This window comes from Sinohyriopsis cumingii, chromosome 12 (genome assembly GCF_028554795.1).
Source record: "Sinohyriopsis cumingii isolate HCF-2022 chromosome 12, ASM2855479v2, whole genome shotgun sequence".
Taxonomy (NCBI): domain Eukaryota; kingdom Metazoa; phylum Mollusca; class Bivalvia; order Unionida; family Unionidae; genus Sinohyriopsis; species Sinohyriopsis cumingii.
In genome coordinates, this window is record NC_142972.1 from 113,993,047 (window position 1) to 114,014,621 (window position 21,575).

A 21,575-nucleotide genomic window follows, 5' to 3' on the forward strand; every position below is an offset into this window, starting at 1 on the left:
TGTTAATACAAGCATCTTTATGATGGAGATCTGTTGGACTAATGCAGAAACTATGGGGTTTTTTTTATTTAATTATTTCCTGAAGCCGTATAATAAATTGTGATCTTGATCAGCCATTAGGGAAAATTATAAAACACAACAGCAGTGTCATGTTGAACCAAAAGATAACTGGAAAGTCATCAAGATGTAAAGATCTTCTGACAAGGACAAAACTAGGGAGGATGAAATATCAGATGGTTTGCTGCCAACTGAACATAGCACAGAAAGCAGCGATACAGAAATAACCAGCATGTTATCATTTTACTACAGTTTATACCTTGCTGAAAATCTGATCGATGGACTGGATTATGAAGACCTCCACCAGTGGGTGGATAAATGGGATCCAGTGGACACTGTGGAGTCAACTTGAGGACCTAGACTTTGCCAATGACCTAGCGCTCTTGTCCCATAGTCAGCAGCAAATGCAGAACAAGACCGACGTACTGGCAGCCACATAAGCACCGTTGGCCTCAACATCCACAAAGACAAAACCAAGATCCTCAAGATCAGTTATGTCAGTAACAAACCAGTCACACTTCATGGAAGCCCTGTGAAAGAGGTGGAGTCCTTCACATACCTTGGCAGTATCATCAACCAGCACCAAGATCAGACTGTTCAACTCCAATGTGAAGTTAGATCTACTGTATGGAGCAGAGACCTGGAGAACCACCAAGTCGACTGTAAAGAGAGTTCAGACCTTCATCAACAGCTGCCTAAGAATAATTCTCCAGACACCATCAGCAAGACCAACCTGTGGCAGAGAACCTCCCAGCTTCCGGCAGAGGACAAGATCAAGAAGAGAAGGTGGGGTTGGATAGGACACACCCTACATAAGCCACCAACCAACATTACCAGACAGGTATTGAGGTGGAACCCTCAAGGCAAGCAAAGAAGAGGGCTGACCAAGAAACACCTGGCAACGCGACCTTGAGGCGGACATAACTAAGCTGAGTCACACCAGGAGTCAGCTCGAGGGGATGGCACAGGACAGAAGTCTCTGGCGATCTGAAAATCTGATAATCAAAAGAAATATCCAAGGAACAACACGTGTAAATTGTGGCGAATTGTGTTTTGGATATATATTCTGGAAACCAGTTCCTGAATCTAATAATTTTTGCCATAATCACAGCTTTTCTGCCGTTTTAACAAGCTGGTTGTGAGAGGGATTTCTGTTCACCTATTTTTTTCTGCAGAATGATCATTGTTCCATGGGTATGTTAATTTATGGCATGTAGTAATCACAAAATCATAGAAAATTGATACTTCTTGAACGACAATAAATTCACTGTTTCTGATTCAAATAGGGATGAGTGTATAATGTTTTTTCTTCTTGTAGATGATTGGACAGTACAAGACAAAGGAGGACGAGATGTCCAAGAATATTGTTTCTTTGCACAAGGAAATAGAAGATCTCAAAGAAGACAAGAGGGGTAATAATTTAGTGCTATTAAAATTTGTTTTAAAAAATATTGAAAACTTATCAGTTTACTACAATTACTAAATTAATTATTGGGACATGAGAATGATTTGACAGAGTGTTCATTAACTGAGTCTAATTTATATAATAAAGAGGTTTGAGGACACATTGTTTGAGTGGTATAAAATTTGTGTATTTGAGTTTTTATAACCAAGGCTGTTCTGTCAGTATTTTATATTTCGTGCACAAGTAAATCTCAGGTGTTATAATTTCTTGAGTGTGAGTTACAGTTTCTTCCTCAGATACATTTGCCAGTCATATTAAGGTAGGAAAACATCCATCACCCTGCCAATCATATGATATCAACTACCCTGCCAATCATATCAAGATAGGAAAACATCCATTATCCTGCCAATCATATTAAGATAGGAAAATATTCATTACCCTGCTAATCATATTAAGATAGGAAAACATCCATTACCCTGCTAATCATATTAAGATAGGAAAATATCCATTACCCTGCTAGTCATATTAAGATAGGAAAACATCCATTACCCTGAAACTCATATTAAGATAGGAAAACATTCATTACCATGCCAGTCATATAAAGATAGGAAAACATCCATTACCCTGCCAGTGATATTAAGATAGGAAAACATCCATTACCCTGCCACTCGTATTAAGACAGGAAAACATCCATTACTGCCAATCATATTAAGACATCCATTACCCTGCCAATTATATTAAGACAGGAAACATCCATTACCCTGCCACTCATATTAAGATAGGAAAACATCCATTACCCTGCCAGTGATATTAAGATAGTAAAAGATCCATTACCCTGCCACTCATATTAAGATAGGAAAACATCAATTACTGCCAATGATATTAAGATAGGAAAACATCCATTACCCTGCCAGTGATATTAAAATAGGAAAACATTCATTACCATGCAAATCATATTAAGAGAGGAAAACATTCAATACCCTGCCATTGATATTAAGATAGGAAAACATCCATTACCTTTCCAATCATATTAACATCGGAAAACATTTATTACCCTGCCAGTCATATTAAGACATCCATTACCCTGCCAGGCATATTAAGATAAGAAAACATTTATTACCCTGCCAGTCATATTAAGACATCCCTTAACCTGCCAATCATATTAACATTGGAAAACATTAATTACCATACCAATCTGGTCCTCTCAAGCAAAACAATCTGTGAACTGCGTTTTATGGCAATAAAAGTACTGAAAGTCATCTGAGATGGAACTGAGATGTCTCACCTTTGATAGAGATTGGCACCAAATCCTATCATTTGTCGGTTACTACTATTACAGCTCTAATGTCTTCAGCTAAGCAACATAATAGAGTGAAAACAAACAAATTCAACAAATAGTTTATTTTCCTTAAATACAAAGTGAAAACTTAAAAATAACTTACAGTAATGCAAATTAAACACCGAATAGTCCCAAAAGTTCTACTACCAGTCCTAATGAATAAAGTTCTGATTAAATTTAATTGTTGTTCGAAATATGATCCATCGCCAAAGGTGATTATGTACCTAGTCTTGAATGTACTAATGTCATTGTCTGAATACACTATAATTCCAAATTAATGTTTCTGTCCAAGAATATTATTGAGCACTTTGTAATTCAGAGAATAATTTTTGAATAAATAATTCTACCCAAATCAAGTACTTAACACAACAATCCAAATGATTCTGCTTCTAATGTTATCAGAAGAAATGAATAATTTTTCAGTTAAACAAAATTGTATAGAATACTAAGACACAAAAGTAGAGCCAGGATGAAGTTCATTTCTAGAAAATTCTAAGTTGTAAGCAGACAAAATCTGTTGCTAAAATTATAATAAAGAAGATGGGAAACATCAGGTACAACAGGTTCTTCGTGGGGAGGAATTACAATATCCTAGAACCAGATTCAAATAAACGTGTTTACCTTTATTGATAATGATCCTGATATTTAACCCACACTACTAGAGAAATATTAACTATGTATTATTTGTTTACAAAATGAAAAGGACATCAATGTCTCTAGTCAGGTGCACAGTGAACTTGATTTTGGACAAGGCCAAGTCCAAAATACAATTATACATATAATCATGGAGAAAAAAAGCTAACAAATACAAATTAAATATACAAAACACTACTGCTTGTGCTTAGTTAGCATTCTAAATCATCCAAACATGACATGTGGTTTTTTTATGGAATTGATGATGAGTGTTAGAGATATCACCCTGGAAAAAATTTCCCAAATTGAACCACTGATGACAATCACTTCTGATGCCATAGATGCCTTGACTCTGCCCTCAAGATTGTCAGTGAGTGGTTTGAACAAAATGGGGCATTTTACCTCATTTTGGCAGCCCACTGAGCATAGGTCCCCACCCCCACCAGTGCATGACCTTAGTGCCAAGGAAACTGGGCATGATATATTACAATCCAACATTGCCAGCCAGCTAGGCTGCAAGTCCCATAACAGACATTGTATATCAACCATGGTTGCCAACCGACTCATCTAGCTGGCCAGTATGAGTTTGGTGGCCATAATTCCATTATTTTAAACTGGTAAAGTGCACAGTTGGTTGTCAGTTTCAACAGAAATGGCAGTCAATCACTTAACCAACCAGATATATAACGCCATCAAAACATGACTGATTGGCCTGAAATTGATGCTGCCTGTCCATATATATATTCCATCTATGGTTGAATGAAAATGAATTGTGGATTTAAGCCATTAACTAAACATTATTTCTGTGAGTCCCTTCAAAAATGGTCTCAGTATGGACAGAACAAAAACAAAAGTTGATGGGGGATTCACTGTGCTTTGTTCATTGATAGAAAAGTTCTCATTCGAATGCACATGTGGAAGGTTAATAATCTATTATAGATAAGCCATTCCCACACATGCAATTGCAAATATAGAATATTAATACACAATTATAGATAAGCCATTCCCACACATGCTATTGCAAATATAGAATATTAATACACAATTATAGATAAGCCATTTCCACACATGCTATTGCACATATTGAATCTTAATACACAATTATAGATAAGCCATTCCCACACATGCTATTGCAAATATAGAATATTAATACACAATTATAGATAAGCCATTTCCACACATGCTATTGCACATATTGAATCTTAATACACAATTATAGATAAGCCATTCCCACTCATGCTACCGCACATATAGAATATTAATACACATTTATAGATAAGCCATTCCCACACAGCACATATAGAATATTAATACACAATTATAGATAAGCCATTCCCACACATGCTATTGCACATATATAATATTAATACACATTTATAGATAAGCCATTCCCACACAGCACATATAGAATATTAATACACATTTATAGATAAGCCATTCCCACTCATGCTATTGCACATATAGAATATTAATACACATTTATAGATAAGCCATTCCCACACAGCACATATAGAATATTAATACACATTTATAGATACGCCATTCCCACACATGCTATTGCACATATAGAATTTTAATACACATTTATAGATAAGCCATTCCCACACAGCACATATAGAATATTAATAAACATTTATAGATAAGCCATTCTCACACAGCACATATAGAATATTAATACACATTTATAGATAAGCCATTCCCACACATGCTATTGCACATGTAGAATATTAATACACAATTATAGATAAGCCATTCTCACACATGCTATTGCACATATTGAATCTTAATACACAATTATAGATAAGCCATTCCCACACATGCTATTGCACATATAGAATATTAATACACATTTATAGATAAGCCATTCCCACTCATGCTATTGCACATGTAGAAGTTTAATACACATTTATAGATAAGCCATTCCCACTCATTCCTTGATGCACCCTTTTTAATTGGTCAAACCATTGTTTATTGAATTATACAATGGATATATGTATCAACCCAAAACATATTTAGCTTGCAATAAAAATACCCATACATTTCTTAGTGAGTTTGACAATAACAGACCTGCCAGCTGTCCCAATTTATCCAGGAATGTTCTGGATTCACAACAAAATAATGTGTATGCCAAAAATAACCTGTTTATGCACATTCCATATTTGATGGGTTATTTTCAATCATTTTTGGTCAAATTCAAGAAAGTAATATCAAAATATGATCTACAGTTGTCCTGCTGTCATCTTAGATGTTCATCCTCAGTACAGTGGCTGTCATATTCCTACAGGGTGATTTGGGTAGAAGTTTGATGCTTAGGCATTTCCTACTCCTCTTACCTGTTCTCCCAATGTTAATGTGATCAGATAATGTTTTCTTTGGAGAAAGGAAATTGTTTAGTACATTGTTTCTTCAAGAATAATTATTATCCGATTACATTACTGTCAGTCCCTCCCATCTTACCCCATAAATGCATGCATCCTGTTGTAAGTTATGCTCAGGCCTAAACTAGTAAATATCCAATATACAGGTTGCCATCTAGGAGGGGCAAGTGGAGGTAATCTGTAAAAGTTACTTCCCTTATCAATCTGGTATAAAGCAGGAAAGACATTTTGTGGTCTTTCAGGTATTGCTGGATTCAGAGGTAGCAGAGGTTATTATCTAATATTAATGTGTTCAGTAGATATTCTCAGAGAAATATAATTGACTGAAAATGTCATTGTCAAAAAATTTTGACCCTTGGAAATTATAAATCGTTTTTCATGGAATGCCAGCTGCTAGCATCATCATTCACCCAGTGATATAAGAAACATTAAGATTCCTATCATGTGGAAGCCCCAATTCTGGATTCGGAAATAGCGGCAGTCAATATGTCTAATAAAGGCTCCAAGCAAATTTTTGCCTTGACACCCCCAGTGGTATTCCAGTACATGCCAGACTTTTTTCTGACTTTGACCAGCTTGGATGCATCTGTTTCCAGACAAGGAATGAAAGACCCAAGCTGTTTTCAGATGAATAAGGAATTTTGTTAATTCATTTCCCTCCCTTATGTTTTTCCACTGTTATAATGGAGGTCATGGCTGACTCGTAGAAGGCACTCTTATTGGAGGAAATGCTTAACAAGCAGGCAGTGTAGATTGTTTGCAAGTCGAACTTCTCAGGCTCCTTATTCTTCTCTTTTTTGGTGTCAGAAGGAAATCGAAAGCTTTGACCATTGATTGATTTGAACATGTTAATTAAAAAGTTAATAGTCACTGCAGAGTTTAAGATGGAGACACCCTGAGGGATAGGACTACTGCAGAGTTTAAGATGGAGACATCCTGAGGGATAGGACTACTGCAGAGTTTAAGATGGAGACATCCTGAGGGATAGGACTTGCCCTGGGGATAGACTAGTTCATAGTTAGTCTCAATTTGTCAGATGCCTATATCATGCACAATACTCAGAAATGGAGGCTTTGCCTTATTACAATTTGTTTGGGGTTATTCTTTTTTTCTTAGTGTTTTTAATCCCTCAAAGTCTGGAGGGCAGTTACCAATGTAGTGTTTTGATGCTATTATGTTTCCTCCTCATGTTACCTATTTTCATAATATGAATGTGATTGGGTAATGTATTCCATGAAGAATGGACATTTTTATTATAATTTGTTTCTTCAAGAATACCTAATCACATTTCATATAAACTCTGCCAAACCTCACAAATGCAATCATCATTAAATTAATAAATATCTGGTATACACAGCCACCTAGTAGAGTCAGGGGAGGTAATTATGAAGGCCTTTTGAATGAATTTATTTCTGTAGATGTTGTTGTTATAGTATATAGACTTGAAAGACATTTTTGCACATTTTGGGGTTTAATTGGGAGGTAAGCAACATTAAAATTTTTAACATAAATGTGATAAGATATGTATTCTTGAAAACAATAATTTACAATCAAAAATTCATTTCTCACAGGGGATCCCAAATGGCCAAGTGGTCTAAAGTGTTTACCATTATGGATCACTGCCATCTCACCTGTTTGCGTGGGTTCAAGTCTCAGGCTCTGCCAATATGGGTATACAAGAAAGCTTGCTAGTAGCTTCTCGTGAGTCAGTGGGTCTTTCTGGGGTTTTCCCTGGATCTTCCTCCACCATTTATACTGGCCGCCATGTATAGCCTATCTTGTGCTGAAAAACGGTGTTAAACCCTATAACAACAACAACAATCATTTCTCACAGTCAAGGAAAATTCTCAGAAACATTTTCTTGCCTTTATCAAACCTCAATTTTATAGAATTTTTAAGATTGTTCTGATTCAGCATTGAAAAGTCATGATTTTTTTATACAGTATTAATGGAGTGCACATATATTAAGTTATTCCAATTGATGTAGGCAGTGAGTGGAATTACAGACATGTTTTCTTTTGTAAAATCCTTTAATAAAAATCATCATTTTTAATCTCATCAGTGACAGAATGGTTTTTTTTGCAGTGGTCAAAAATACATTTGAACATAATTATATTCTAAAATGGAACAACAACAGAAATCTTTGGGCATCTCAGAATGCCAGTCCATGTCATCATGCCTTGGAAGCCTCCACATCTGCTTCTTATTCAAACATTTGCTAATAAGTCTTACACTACCCCTTCCCAGGTGCATATTCTTTTTAATATTTGCTAATAATTCGTATGCTATCCCTCCCCGACTGCTATCATCCCTCCTTAGTTTTAGAATGTATTGAGTCAGCCTGGGGATTGAAGCTGAAAACTGCCCACAATGTCAAACTCTTGGTACTATTGTTTTCATTGTTTTTTGGTTTTAAACCATTTTTCAGCACGTGATAGACTATAAATGGACTATGGGAATACTAGCACACACATACTTACACTGGTCAAACCAAGACTCAGTCAGACAGAGGTGAGATATGTGAGTGATCCTACACTACTTGGCCACCTGTCAGTACTATTGAGTCTGTCATTAGATGTTTATGAAAGCTGCCTGTCATGTAAATGTGGAAAGGTGAAAATGCATGTGGGATGTGATTTAAATATTTACATATATTTTTTATTTGTTGCTATTTTTAGTTGCTGTTGAAGAAGCGATGGATTTACGCCTTATGATCAAGTCAGCTGACAGGGAGCGAGATAGCTTGAAAGCCAGGCATGCATCCCTATCAGAGGCTGATGCTAGACGAGAGCAAGAGCTCGAAAGTCTGAAAACTAAGGTTGGATATCTAACACTACATCTGTTGAGTTCCTGAAGTATTTATAATTCATTGATCACTTTTTCTATTGCAAAAGTCATTTAACATAAAAAGAACATTTGTGGATTAAATATAACAACTACCAAATGTGTCTTCATTTGTAAATTGGATGATTCAACTTGTTATATCTAATACATTTATTAGTATATTTTCATTAAAATGTAATAAGTTTGAATGTAGCATTGTCAGTGATTATCATGTCATGACAAGAGAGGTTCATGGTTTCTATCGTCCAATTTTAGACAGAACTGTTGCATGGCCCTTAACTGCACTTGCTCCAGTAAATGGGTAACAGAAATTACTGTGGGAGATGACAGTGTTAACCTAAATTAGTCTGGCATTTCAGGCAGTCACTCCATCTCTTCACTAAAATGTAGTAAGCTACAGATATAACAAAGGTCCAGAAGATTTTAACAAAGCATTATAGGTTACTGGTAAGACAACAAAAAATTCCTATTGCACTGGTTTTAAAATTAGGGTAGGTAGGTTTTTTGTTTTGCACATGTATATTATATTGATTAGTATAAATGATGTACTGAGAGAACCAGCTGATTTAGATGCACAAATCTATTTAGGGAATTTTATTTGTTTAAAAAAATAATTACAATTTGTTTTGGGAGGGTGTTAGGGTTGACAACGAAAAATAAGGATAGTCGGCCAACCGGTTACACTTTTTGGGGTCTGTCTAAACAGAGAAGATTCAAAAAAGCATTATAGTTTAGTTAACTAAGAAACAGAAGATTTGACAGAGCATTATAGTTTATTAAGAAAAAGAAAAGATTTAACAAAGCATTTTAATTTTCTAAGAAACTGAAGATACCTGGTGATAAGCTAAGGTACAACTTAATCTTATGTGTTTCAGCATTTGTGGCTTGTGGCAGAGGAATCATATTTCACTCTTCATTTGAGTCAAAGACATATCACTGCAGAGCCCACAATCATTTTTGTGTCTCTGTTCATATGTTCATACATGCATATTGACCATGCCTGAGATAAAGTTTTTATGTAGTCAGTTTCTCAAGTACAGTTGACCACAGAGTCATGTTTTTTGATTGGTGGATGCATCTTGATGTGTACAGTTCAAAAATATAAATTGTATGGTGGGAAGATCAACATGCAAACCGATTCTAGTTTCGTGTTGTACAAGTTACTGTTGGAATAATTTACCCCATAATCATGACATGCATGTACTAGCACAAGGTTTCAGTGTAAATTTTCATTTTATATCTGCCTTTTATTTCATTACATTTCTGCATTTCATCAATGTAAATACATTGGTAAAAGATTTTTATAATCAAGATTCTCTTGAACTTGTAAATGGATTTTACTGAGCACATATAATTAAGTGAGTCAGGACCTAATTGGAAATTTTACATGTTCATTCTTTTCTCTATAACAGCTGATGCAAACAGAGCTTCTGATTATGACACTAACAAAAGAGAAGAATATGTTGGAAGAACAATATCAGAAACTGCAGGTAATTAACATAATGGAAAAACAATATCAGAAACTACAGGTAATTTACACAGTGGAAGAACAATATCAGAAACTGCAGGTAATTTACACAATGGAAGAACAATATCAGAAACTACAATTAATTTACACAATGGAAGAACAATATCAGAAACTACAATTAATTTACACAATGGAAGAACAATATCAGAAACTGCAGGTAATTTACACATAGAAAAATAATATTAGAAACTACAGGTAATTTAAATTCATTAGTCATACCTTGGAACATGGAATTCTTCTAATTCCTCAGCACAGCTTTTTATCAAGTACTAGCATATAGCAGATGTTGAGATATGTATTTTAGCGTAGTGGCAAGACTGACATAAATTGTAAGAGTTTGTGTTTACATTTCTATGCCACTTATGATTGTGGTATGGCATATTATCCTCAACCATGTGTCTCTCCATCCATCACATATTTAGTTATGTTTTGTGTTTAGGTTCTTATGCCCTAATATGATAGTGGTAGTGGGACATAGTGTTATCATGGTCCTTGTATCTGTCCATCAATCATACCATAGTTAAATTTTATGTTTGGATTTTTATGCCTCAATACGATAGTGGTAGTGGGACATCATGGTCCTTGTATCTGTCCATCAATCATTCTTTGGTTAAATTTTATGTTTGGGTTTTTATGCCCCAATACGATGGTGGTAGTGGGACTTCATCGTCCTTGTATCTGTCCATCAATCATACTTCGGTTAAATGTTATGTTTGGGTTTTTATGCCCCAATACAATAGTGGTAGTGGGACATCATGGTCCTTGTATCTGTCCATCAGTCATACTTTGGTTAAATTTTATGTTTGGGTATTTATGCCCCAGTACAATTGTAGTAGTGATATATATTGTTACCATTGTCATTGTGTCTGTCCATCACACTTTGAATAAGTTTTGCAGTTAGGTCATTTCAGGCACACACAGTGCAGGGGCATTCTTTCCTATTGAACACATTTTAATTGAAAGTAATGTATAATGGTGGTAGATCAAAATCTGACTGGCAAGAAAGAAGTAGCAGTCTTTCAAATCCTTGATTCATTGGGACAAGTAAACTATTTTCATGTCATTTCTTTTCATTCAAAGACTACAATTCATTGGGACAAGTAAACTATTCTCATGTCATTTCTTTTCATTCAAAGATTACAATTCATTGGGACAAGTAAACTATTCTCATGTCATTTCTTTTCATTCAAAGATTACAATTCATTGGGACAAGTAAACTATTCTCATGTCATTTCTTTTCATTCAAAGATTACAATTCATTGGGACAAGTAAACTATTTTCATGTCATTTCTTTTCATTCAAAGACTACAATTCATTCGGTTAAGTAAACTATTTTCATGTCATTTCTTTAGATTCAAAGACTACAATTCATTGGGACAAGTAAACTATTCTCATGTCATTTCTTTTCATTCAAAGATTACAATTCATTGGGACAAGTAAACTGTTCTCATGTCATTTCTTTAGATTCAAAGACTACAATTCTTTGGGACAAGTAAACTATTCTCATATCATTTCTATTCATTCAAAGATTACAATTCATTGGGACAAGTAAACTATTTTCATGTCATTTCTTTTCATTCAAAGATTACAATTCATTGGGACAAGTAAACTATTTTCATGTCATTTCTTTTCATTCAAAGACTACAATTCATTGGGACAAGTAAACTATTCTCATGTCATTTCTTTTCATTCAAAGACTACAATTCATTGGGACAAGTAAACTATTCTCATATCATTTCTATTCATTCAAAGACTACAATTCATTGGAACAAGTAAACTATTCTCATAGCAGTTCTTTTCTCGCATAGATTGTTTTATGTCCACAACCAGGCAGTTGAGATTTTAATATAAACTGAAAACTTGCCCTTAAAACAAATCCCATTCAGATACTGAATTATTAATATAATGCTTTTGTCTTGTGATCAACAGTAACAAAAATTCGAACCCTTGCTGTCTAAGCCATTAACAGAATCATTCATTTTAATAGTGTCAAATTTCTACTTATGTTACTTTTAATATTGGCTTGCTTAGTAGAGAAGGTAATGTGACTGGATACTCAGCTTACATAAAAAGTTCTAAATGCAGAGTTAGCAGTTTTATCTTTCTTAAAAAATTCAGTGGAATATAAAGTATCACTATTATGAGTAAAATTTGTCCAAATATTTCACTATAATTAGAAATGGTATTGTTTGTTTTCAAAAGATAAATTTACCCAGGCTATGGCTTGGCCTATATTGCCCCTCCCATTGCAATGATATTAGTTGCATAAGTTGTATATCATCGATTTTCTTCACAATTTTTATACAGAAAAAGAATAGATAGAACTTTTTGTGAGTATGTTTCTAATCAACAGAGAGAGAATGAAGACCTCAGCATGACTGTCAGCTTCAATGAATCCAGAATTGATGAATTGGTAGAGCAGGTCACTACTATGAATGATGGAGCAGAGCAGCTGAAGCATGAACTCCAGGTTAGTACTGTATTGACAAGTTGGTTAATTGGCTTTATTGGCACTTTCAGCACATCATATGTCTATATTATGCAGACAAAATGGGTGGCAAGTACCCTTTCCAAAAAAAACAAGCTGCTGACTCGATATAGATCTTGAAACCCATGCATTACAGATGCTGACGAGACGCTGTACTGATTGATTAATTGAGTTTACAAGCTTAATTGGAGCTTTGTTCTTGATTGATTGATTGAGTTTACAAGAATAATCGGAGCCTTGTTTGATTGAGCTCACAAGCTTAATCAGAGCTTTGTTTTTGATTGATTGAGTTCACAAGCTTAATCAGAACTTTGTTTTTGATTGATTGATTGAGTTTACAAGCTTAATCGGAGCCTTATTCTTAATTTACTCAGTTTACAAGCTTGATTGGAACCTTCTTCTTAATAGCTATATTGTTCATCGATTTTATATGATTTTAAACTAGGCCAGACTTTAGAAACAAAAGGGTCTTGGCAAAACTGGGATTACTACATACATGGCACATCTTTGTGGGACGGTCTCTAATTAATCATTCTTTGTATTTTATCATGAATTGTGCAATTGGCCATGTTGGTGGTCACTGTCAGGGCTGGTTTTCTGTGGTCCCGCTGAATCGTCTTGGTACACTTTCACTTCAAATGCGTTGGTAGGAATTTACATAGCACCTTTTCTACATCTGTGTTTAAGATGCTAAAGGAAAGATTACATCCATAGTACATGCATCAGTCAGATGATGCATTCAGATATTTCAGAAATAATTGGTATAGTTTAAAATTCAATAACACCATAGCCTCCTCTTGATAAAACCTTCATGTATGGGTTTTATTGAATTTGTACTGAAAAATAATGTGAATGAATTGTTTCGTTAAAAGTAGTGAAGATTCTTTTACTAGTACCATATATTATACTTTTGTAAATTTTGCAAGGTTGTCCAGCAGAAATTTGAAAAAGAGAAGGAGTACTCCTCATCATTAGAGAAACAGAGATGCTTGGAGGGAGAGGAGGCAGTAAGTAACCCTAATTCTCACCTTTGTCATTAGAGAAACAGATATTTGGAGGGAGAGGAAGCAGTAAGTAACCCTAACCCACATCATTAAAGAAACAGAAATATTTGGAGGGAAAGGAGACAATAAGTTTAGAATGTAGTATCTTATCTACCCATGCATCATGCGTCAATTACACAGACTTTTCCGATTTGACCCTCAAAAATCATCGCCAGTACGTAAATTGATGCACCCCACTGTTATGTTTTGCTGATTAGCAAAACATGAAAGCTTGGTCTACAAATCATCGCTGGTACATAAATTGATGCACCCCAATATTATGTTTTGCTGATTAACACAAAATTAAGGTTTGGTCTAACTACTTTAATGGCTAGATTACAACTCTCCCAAACAGGGGAAACACGTGCACATCGGTTTCTTATGCTAATGTTATCATAATACATAGGGTTTCAACTGAGTATGGAGCCTGGAGCTGACCTTATGTGACCTGTAACTGTCACATCATTTGTAGCAACAGGATGTTAGAACCTATAATCACCCCACCCAAGATAGAGGTGTAAATTAACAAGTGATTTTCAAGTGATTCTCATGAGAAACTATGATTTTATGCACACCTTTGTCATGCACAGGGTTCCCACCCTACTTGGAAATCAAGAAAAAGTCTGGAAAAATTATAACTTTTTTCCAGACAGTGAAAAGTCCTTGAATTTTGCAAATATTGATGAATGTCAGGAAAAACCCGGGAATTTTCCACCAGCACTTGATGCCCAAAACAGTCATGTAATTTAGTCGTAACTAAACTGATCGTGAGTTAAATTTATCGAATTCTAACCAGAATATTCGGAGGGTGCAGCATGGATCATTTGGGTGCCTGCAATAAACATATATGCTGAGTAAATGCAAACACTCAGTGGATTAGATTCGTCTAGTAGACTTTTATTTTCAAAGTCAGCTCGATATCCGTATCTTTCCTTACATGGAAGGCATGAAAACCAGTCTAGCATCACAAGAGGACAACATGGTGGTGGCAAAGCGTAGCCTAGCAAACTTTAAATGTTGTTAGATCGAGTGATACATGCATGAAATCAATATGAAAATTACCTATTTTCTCAGAAATTGTGACTTATAATCATTATATCTTTAATCTGCTGAAAGACAAGATAAAACTATGGCGTGATGAAATGTGACCTGGTACACATGCTTTGCATTGCTAGTTGCATGAGTACACATCTAACGACCTACATTTTCAAATGTTGTAGAGGGAAAAAAAATTAAAAATATTAAGTGAAAGTTGTATACTGTTTGTAATAAAAATACAAAAACAAAAGAACACAGAATTTTCAATATTTATATATTCCGAGAACAACAACTGGAGTTTTGTTGTATCATGTGACTACTACATTGACATGTGCTCTCTGTTTGATAAATCAGACTGGCCAGATTGATGGTTTTTACAAAAAGTATCAGACTTTCATTTCATATAATTGAATTTCTGTACAATAACATTAAAAAGAGGAGTTTGTTGTTGATATCACATGACTATTGGACTTCCAATGTCGTCGTTTGAGATTTGTGAAGTCATGTGACTAGTAATGAAAATGGCGAGTACAGGGTCAGATTTCATCTATGCCATTGTTTCGTCTAGTCTATCAGCAGCTTAAAGACATAATGATTATAACAATTGCCATTTCTGAGAAAATAAATCATTTTCCTATTGATTTCGTGTGTGGTTTGGATTTTTTTTAATGTAGCTTTAACAATTTTCCAGTCATATCGCTATGATGTCTGCAGTGTGACAGTTTATAGTGATGCCTAGCACTGGGGCATCATGCCGCAGACATGTAGCATGTTGTTCCACCCAGTCACATTATCCTGACACCAGGCCAACCAGTCCTAACACTAACCTTTTAATGCTGAGCGATAAACGAGGCAGCTGTTAGTACCATTTTTGTAAGTCTTTGGTATGACTCGGCCGGGGACCAAACCCACGACCTCCTGCATCTGAGGCGGACGCTCTAACCACTAGGCCATCGGAGTGGTCTATCAATTTCGTACAGGTATAAATCAATATAACATACATTTAAATTTTCTAGGCCCACTGGTAAGTGACTAACATATGTCGCTACCGCACAGTGGCAGCAGATTTCAAATTTTCAATTAGCAATTGCAATGACCCCACACCCAAATGTCCAAATATGAAAAATGGGGTAGGAATATTCGGATGAAACCCTTATTAGAAAACAGACTGCTATTCGCTTTAAGCCAAATTTATAGTCCAAATTAGAGCTGAAATGAGAAATTGTTGTCCCTTGTTTTACATATTAAAAGTGATATGAACCTCTGTTTCAATATAGGTTTGGGGACTGATTTAACAAATTACACTGTGCCAACAGATCATGGTGTGCACTGTTCATTCTAGTACTGGGCAAATACATTGTGCCAACAGATCATGATGTACACTGTACAGCTGGTCAAATATGTCAACAGATCATGGTGTGTACTGATCATTCTAGTACTGGGCAAATACAGAGTGCCAACAGATCACTGTATACACTGTACAGCTGGTCAAATCAAATATGCTAACAGATCATGGTGTGTACTGATCATTCTAGTACTGGGCAAATACAGCGTGCCAACAGATCACTGTATACACTTTACAGCTGGTCAAATCAAATATGCTAGCAGCTCATGGTGTACACTGTTCATTCTACTTTTGGGCTGATCAACTATGCTAACAGATTATGGTGTACACTGTTCATTCTACTTTTGGGCTAATCTAATATGCTAACAAATTATGGTGTACACTGTTCATTCTATTTTTGATCAAATCAACTATGCAAACAGATCATGGTGTACACGGTTCATTCTGCAGCTGGGCAAAACAAATATGACAACTGATCATGGTTCATTCTACTGCTGGGCCAATAAAATGTGCCAAAAGATTATGGCCTACAATGTCCATTCTATTTTTTATTTAAGCAAATCATGTAGATTCATGTCTATTAGACAGGAACTGTGCTGGTTCAGTGACTAAAATGAATGGAAAGGTACAGGTTCAATTTTTCACCAATGAATCGGCCCTGACCCTGTATTCTCAACACTTCTTGTGAAAGAGACTCAAGCTTAAAAACCCCAACATCAGATTTGATATTGAGGGTGCACTTATGTAATTGAAGTTTGGCAGCCTAGTAGAGAGAATCAAGTTAAAAATATCTGAAAGTTTTGTCATTCTAGCATTGTTCAAATTAAAGTTATGGAATGTCAGTTTTCTGATTTAGAACTAGTTTCTTGTTATGAAAATTTCAAAGCCAGCATGGTATCCTTGGACAAAACGCTTTAGCCCTCAACAAGATAATTTTGGTTTGGTGCTTTGTGGCATAGCAACACAAGTAGCTTATTTAGTGCTGAAATTTGTCTTGAATTTGATATACAGTTCAACATGAGTTGAAATTTTTGTAATGAATTTGAATAAAGCATGAGTTGAAATTTATGCCAAGAATCTGATAAATAATATTGAATTATTTGCATTTGTTACAGACTTGCCATATTTTGTGCGTTTGATTTACTTTGATTTATTTATCTAATAACAAAGAGGAAGCAGTAAATAGCAGAATGTTAACATGAATGGAATATCTAAAATACGTGCCAAAAGCAATGCAGTTTTCTAAGGATATCAAAAATACATGCCAAAAATGCAGTTTTCTAAGGATATCAGAAATACATGCCAAAAATGCAGTTTTCTAAGGATATCAAAAATACGTGCCAAAAGCAATGCAGTTTTTTAAGGATATCAAAACCACATGCAAAAAGCAATGCAGTTTTCTAAGGATATCAAAAATAAATGCAAAAAGCTGTGCTGTTTTCTAAGGATATTAAAAAGACATGCCAAAAGCTGTGCAGTTTTCTAAGGATATCAAAAATACATTCCAAAATAATTTAAGGATATCAAAACCAGCTGCCAAAAGCAATGTAGTTTTCTAAGGATATCAAAAATATATGCCAAAAGCAATGCAGTCTTTTAAAGAATATCAAAATACATGCCAAAAGCAATGCAATTTTCTAAGAATATCAAGAATACATGCCAAAAGCTGTGCTGTTTTCTAAGGATATTAAAAAGACATGCCAAAAGCTGTGCATTTTTGTAAGGATGTCAAAAATACATTCCAGACTTTTCTAAGGATAACAAAACCACATGCCAAAAGCAATGCAGTTTTCTAAGGATATCAAAAATACATGCCAAAGGCTGTGCTGTTTTCTAAGGATATTAAAAAGACATGCCAAAAGCTGTGCAGTTTTCTAAGGATATAAAATATACAAGCCAAAAGCAATGCAGTTTTCTAAGATAATCAAAATTACATGCCAAAAGCAATGCAGTTTTCTAAGGATATAAATATGCATGCCAAAACCTATGCTGTTTTCTAAGAATATAAAAAATACATGCCAAAATCATGCTGTTTTCTAAGAATATAAAAAATACATGCCAAAATCAATGCAGTTTTTTAAGACTATCAAAAATACATGCCAAAAGCTGTGCAGTTTTCTAAGAAATCTGAATTGTTTTGTCATAATTCTCGCAATGAAAAACATTCAGTTTGTTTTCCTTGAGAAGAAGAGTGGGCATACTGACATTATATTTCTACCATTTTCAGGAGCAGTACAAGATCAAACTGGTAGAGGAACAACAGACACTTAAGAATGAGCTGGAATATTGGAAGAATCACTCTGAGATGCAAGAGCACAATATAGAGCTAAAAGAGAAAAAGATTGAAGAATTAGATGTTCAAATTCTAACATTAAAGAAAGAGGTTGAAGACGGAAAGGTCAAGTACAAGATATTATTTCTTCTACAAATTTGCATGCAGGATTTCTGGTAAACTTTCATTACCATAAAAAAGTGTGATGTACCCCTACTGATTAACTTGGCCAAAAAGTAACATGTATGCACATATAGTCAAATGTACTGATAGGCCTGGCCAAAAAGTAACATGAATGCACATATAGTCAAATGCACTGATAGGCCTGGCCAAAAAGTAACATGTATAATCATATAGTCAAATGTACTGATAGGCCTGGCCAAAAAGTAACATGTATAATCATATAGTCAAACTTATTGGTAGCCTGGCCAAAATGTAACATGTATTTACATATAGTCAAACTTACTGATAGGCCTGGCCAAAAAGTAACATGTATAATCATATAGTCAAACTTACTGGTAGCCTGGCCAAAATGTAACATATATACATATCGTCAAACGTACTGATAGGCCTGGCCAAAATGTAACATGTATATACATATAGTCAAACTTACTGATAGGCCTGGCCAAAATGTAACATGTATGCACATATAGTCAAACTTACTGATAGCCTGGCCAAAATGTAACATGTATGCACATATAGTCAAACTTACTGATAGCCTGGCCAAAATGTAACATGTATATACATATAGTCAAACTTACTGATAGCCTGGCCAAAATGTAACATGTATGCACATATAGTCAAACTTACTGATAAGCCTGGCCAAAATGTAACATGTATACATATATAGTCAAACTTACTGATAGGCCTGGCCAAAATGTAACATGTATGCACATATAGTCAAACTTACTGATAGCCTGGCCAAAATGTAACATGTATGCACATATAGTCAAACTTACTGATAGGCCTGGCCAAAATGTAACATGTATACACATATAGTCAAACTTACTGATAGGCCTGGCCAAAATGTAACATGTATATACATCTAGTCAAACTTACTGATAGCCTGGCCAAAATGTAACATGTATGCACATATAGTCAAACTTACCGATAGGCCTGGCCAAAATGTAACATGTATATACATATAGTCAAACTTACTGATAGGCCTGGTCAAAATGTAACATGTATATACATATAGTCAATCTTACTGATAGCCTGGCCAAAATGTAACATGTATATACATATAGTCAGACTTACTGATAGGCCTGGCCAAAATGTAACATGTATATACATATTGTCAAACTTACTGATAGCCTTGCCAAAATGTAACATGTATGCACATATAGTCAAACTTACTGATAAGCCTGGCCAAAATGTAACATGTATACACATATAGTCAAACTTACTGATAGGCCTGGTCAAAATGTAACATGTATATACATATTGTCAAACTTACTGGTAGCCTGGCCAAAATGTAACATGTATATACATATAGTCAAACTTACTGATAGGCCTAGTCAAATTTTAACATGTATACATATGTAGTCAAACCTTAGTTAGCAACCACCTGCCCACAGAGACCAGCAGTTTTCACCTGGTTAGTTGGTATAAATAATTTCACCTAATATCTGTCAGTCTAGATAGATAGATAGAGAGAGAGATAGATTATACTTTAAGAACATTATTAGTAGATGTTATACCAATTTACTTGCATCTTAGTTCAGAACATTGTTATTCCCCTTGGGAAAACCTGGTATACCTTATGTTTAACATGTTCTTAACTTCATATTTAGTAAGAGACTTGACCTTGTTTACATTTTAGAATGTTCTGGAAATGAATTTGATGGGAAAATTACCCAGCTCCTTGTTCTGTTATTATGTCTTAGTTTTATTTTATATAAAGGTAGTGATAAACAGAATTACTGATTCCTGTATTAACATCTGTCTAGTGGAATCAGCCTTTTATTTGTGTTTGAGTTATTATTTGAGAGGATTTATTTAAATAATTATTGGAATTACAAAGTACTCACTGATTTTTTTGTGTGGACTAAGTCACTATTTTGGAATTATTGTGAATTCATTCAAGAACAGTTTTGATTTTATATTATTGTGATATATCAAGACTGTTAGCACATCAACACTACCCCAGGCTTTTGGTACATCAGCACATTCATTCAGAACACCACTGGAATTCATACGCAATGCTCCATACTTTTGAACTTGTGATTTTATTTTTAGGACTGTTTAGGATTTAATTTCCAATACTATAAGTTCTTTATAAATTTGCACTTTGTTTTCTAAGGACATAAATTATTTGTTGAATTTTACAAAACGTTTTGGTTTTTGCAGTTTTCTCTTACTTTAAGACATAGTCATAACACTATCAATGAAATTAGATCTATTCTAGTCTATTCTTTTCTTTCTATACTATTCTCTGTCTGCCTGTCTGCCTATCCAGAATGCATTATTTTTTAAATTATTAACATTTTACTCATTACCTAATGACCACCTGACCATAAACTGTTTTAAGGCCCCTTGTGTGTGTGTTTTAGAGACCAAACTGTATTAATTTAGCAAATTTTAATATTACGTAGGGTTCTATATATTATTGGATACACACGCAGATTCTAAATTAAAATATTTGTCCACATATTTGCAAAGAAAAATATTATAAAGATTTATGCATAATATCAACATACAATTAATTGTAAAGGTATGATAAATGAGTTATTGCTTTTTGTCATTTCAGACTATTTTTGGAGGTATTGCTTTTGCCATTTCAGACTGTAATTTTGGAGTTATTGCTTTTGCCATTTTAGACAGTAGTTTTGGAGTTATTACTTTTGTCATTTCAGACTGTATATTTGGAGTTGATGAATAAGCTTCAGACAGACAGAGAAGAGTTGAAAAATTTGCAAGGAAAGCTTGAAGACAGCCAATCTAAAATTGAGAACTTAGAACAGAAGCTGGCAGAGGTGGAGAAACAACAAGAGGAGACTACACAGATCTTTGAGGCTAGATTACATGAATTTGAAGATCAAAAGATCAGGGTGAACAGTGAGGTAACATTGAATTATATTACAGAGTGGGGTGGAGCATTGAGAGATGCATTGGAGGTGTCATTAATAGTAGAACATGAGGAGTTTCTGGACGTTAGTAGAGGGTTAAAGTTTTATCAAAATCAACATTTTCAATTAAGGTAGCT

The 21,575-nt window shown here is 34.6% G+C and overlaps 1 protein-coding gene across 1 annotated transcript in view; it reads left to right on the forward strand.

The window, feature by feature from the left end:
* LOC149787279 (kinesin-like protein KIF15-B) overlaps positions 1–21,575 on the forward strand; it is a 117,503-nt gene that overhangs the window by 63,907 nt on the left and 32,021 nt on the right. Inside the window, exons 21-27 of the mRNA XM_089977807.1 lie at positions 1,376–1,469; positions 8,491–8,630; positions 10,069–10,146; positions 12,538–12,654; positions 13,599–13,679; positions 18,326–18,496; positions 21,226–21,432. Coding sequence (XP_089833933.1) covers positions 1,376–1,469; positions 8,491–8,630; positions 10,069–10,146; positions 12,538–12,654; positions 13,599–13,679; positions 18,326–18,496; positions 21,226–21,432 — 888 coding nt within the window. The remainder of the gene's footprint in view (positions 1–1,375; positions 1,470–8,490; positions 8,631–10,068; positions 10,147–12,537; positions 12,655–13,598; positions 13,680–18,325; positions 18,497–21,225; positions 21,433–21,575) is intronic.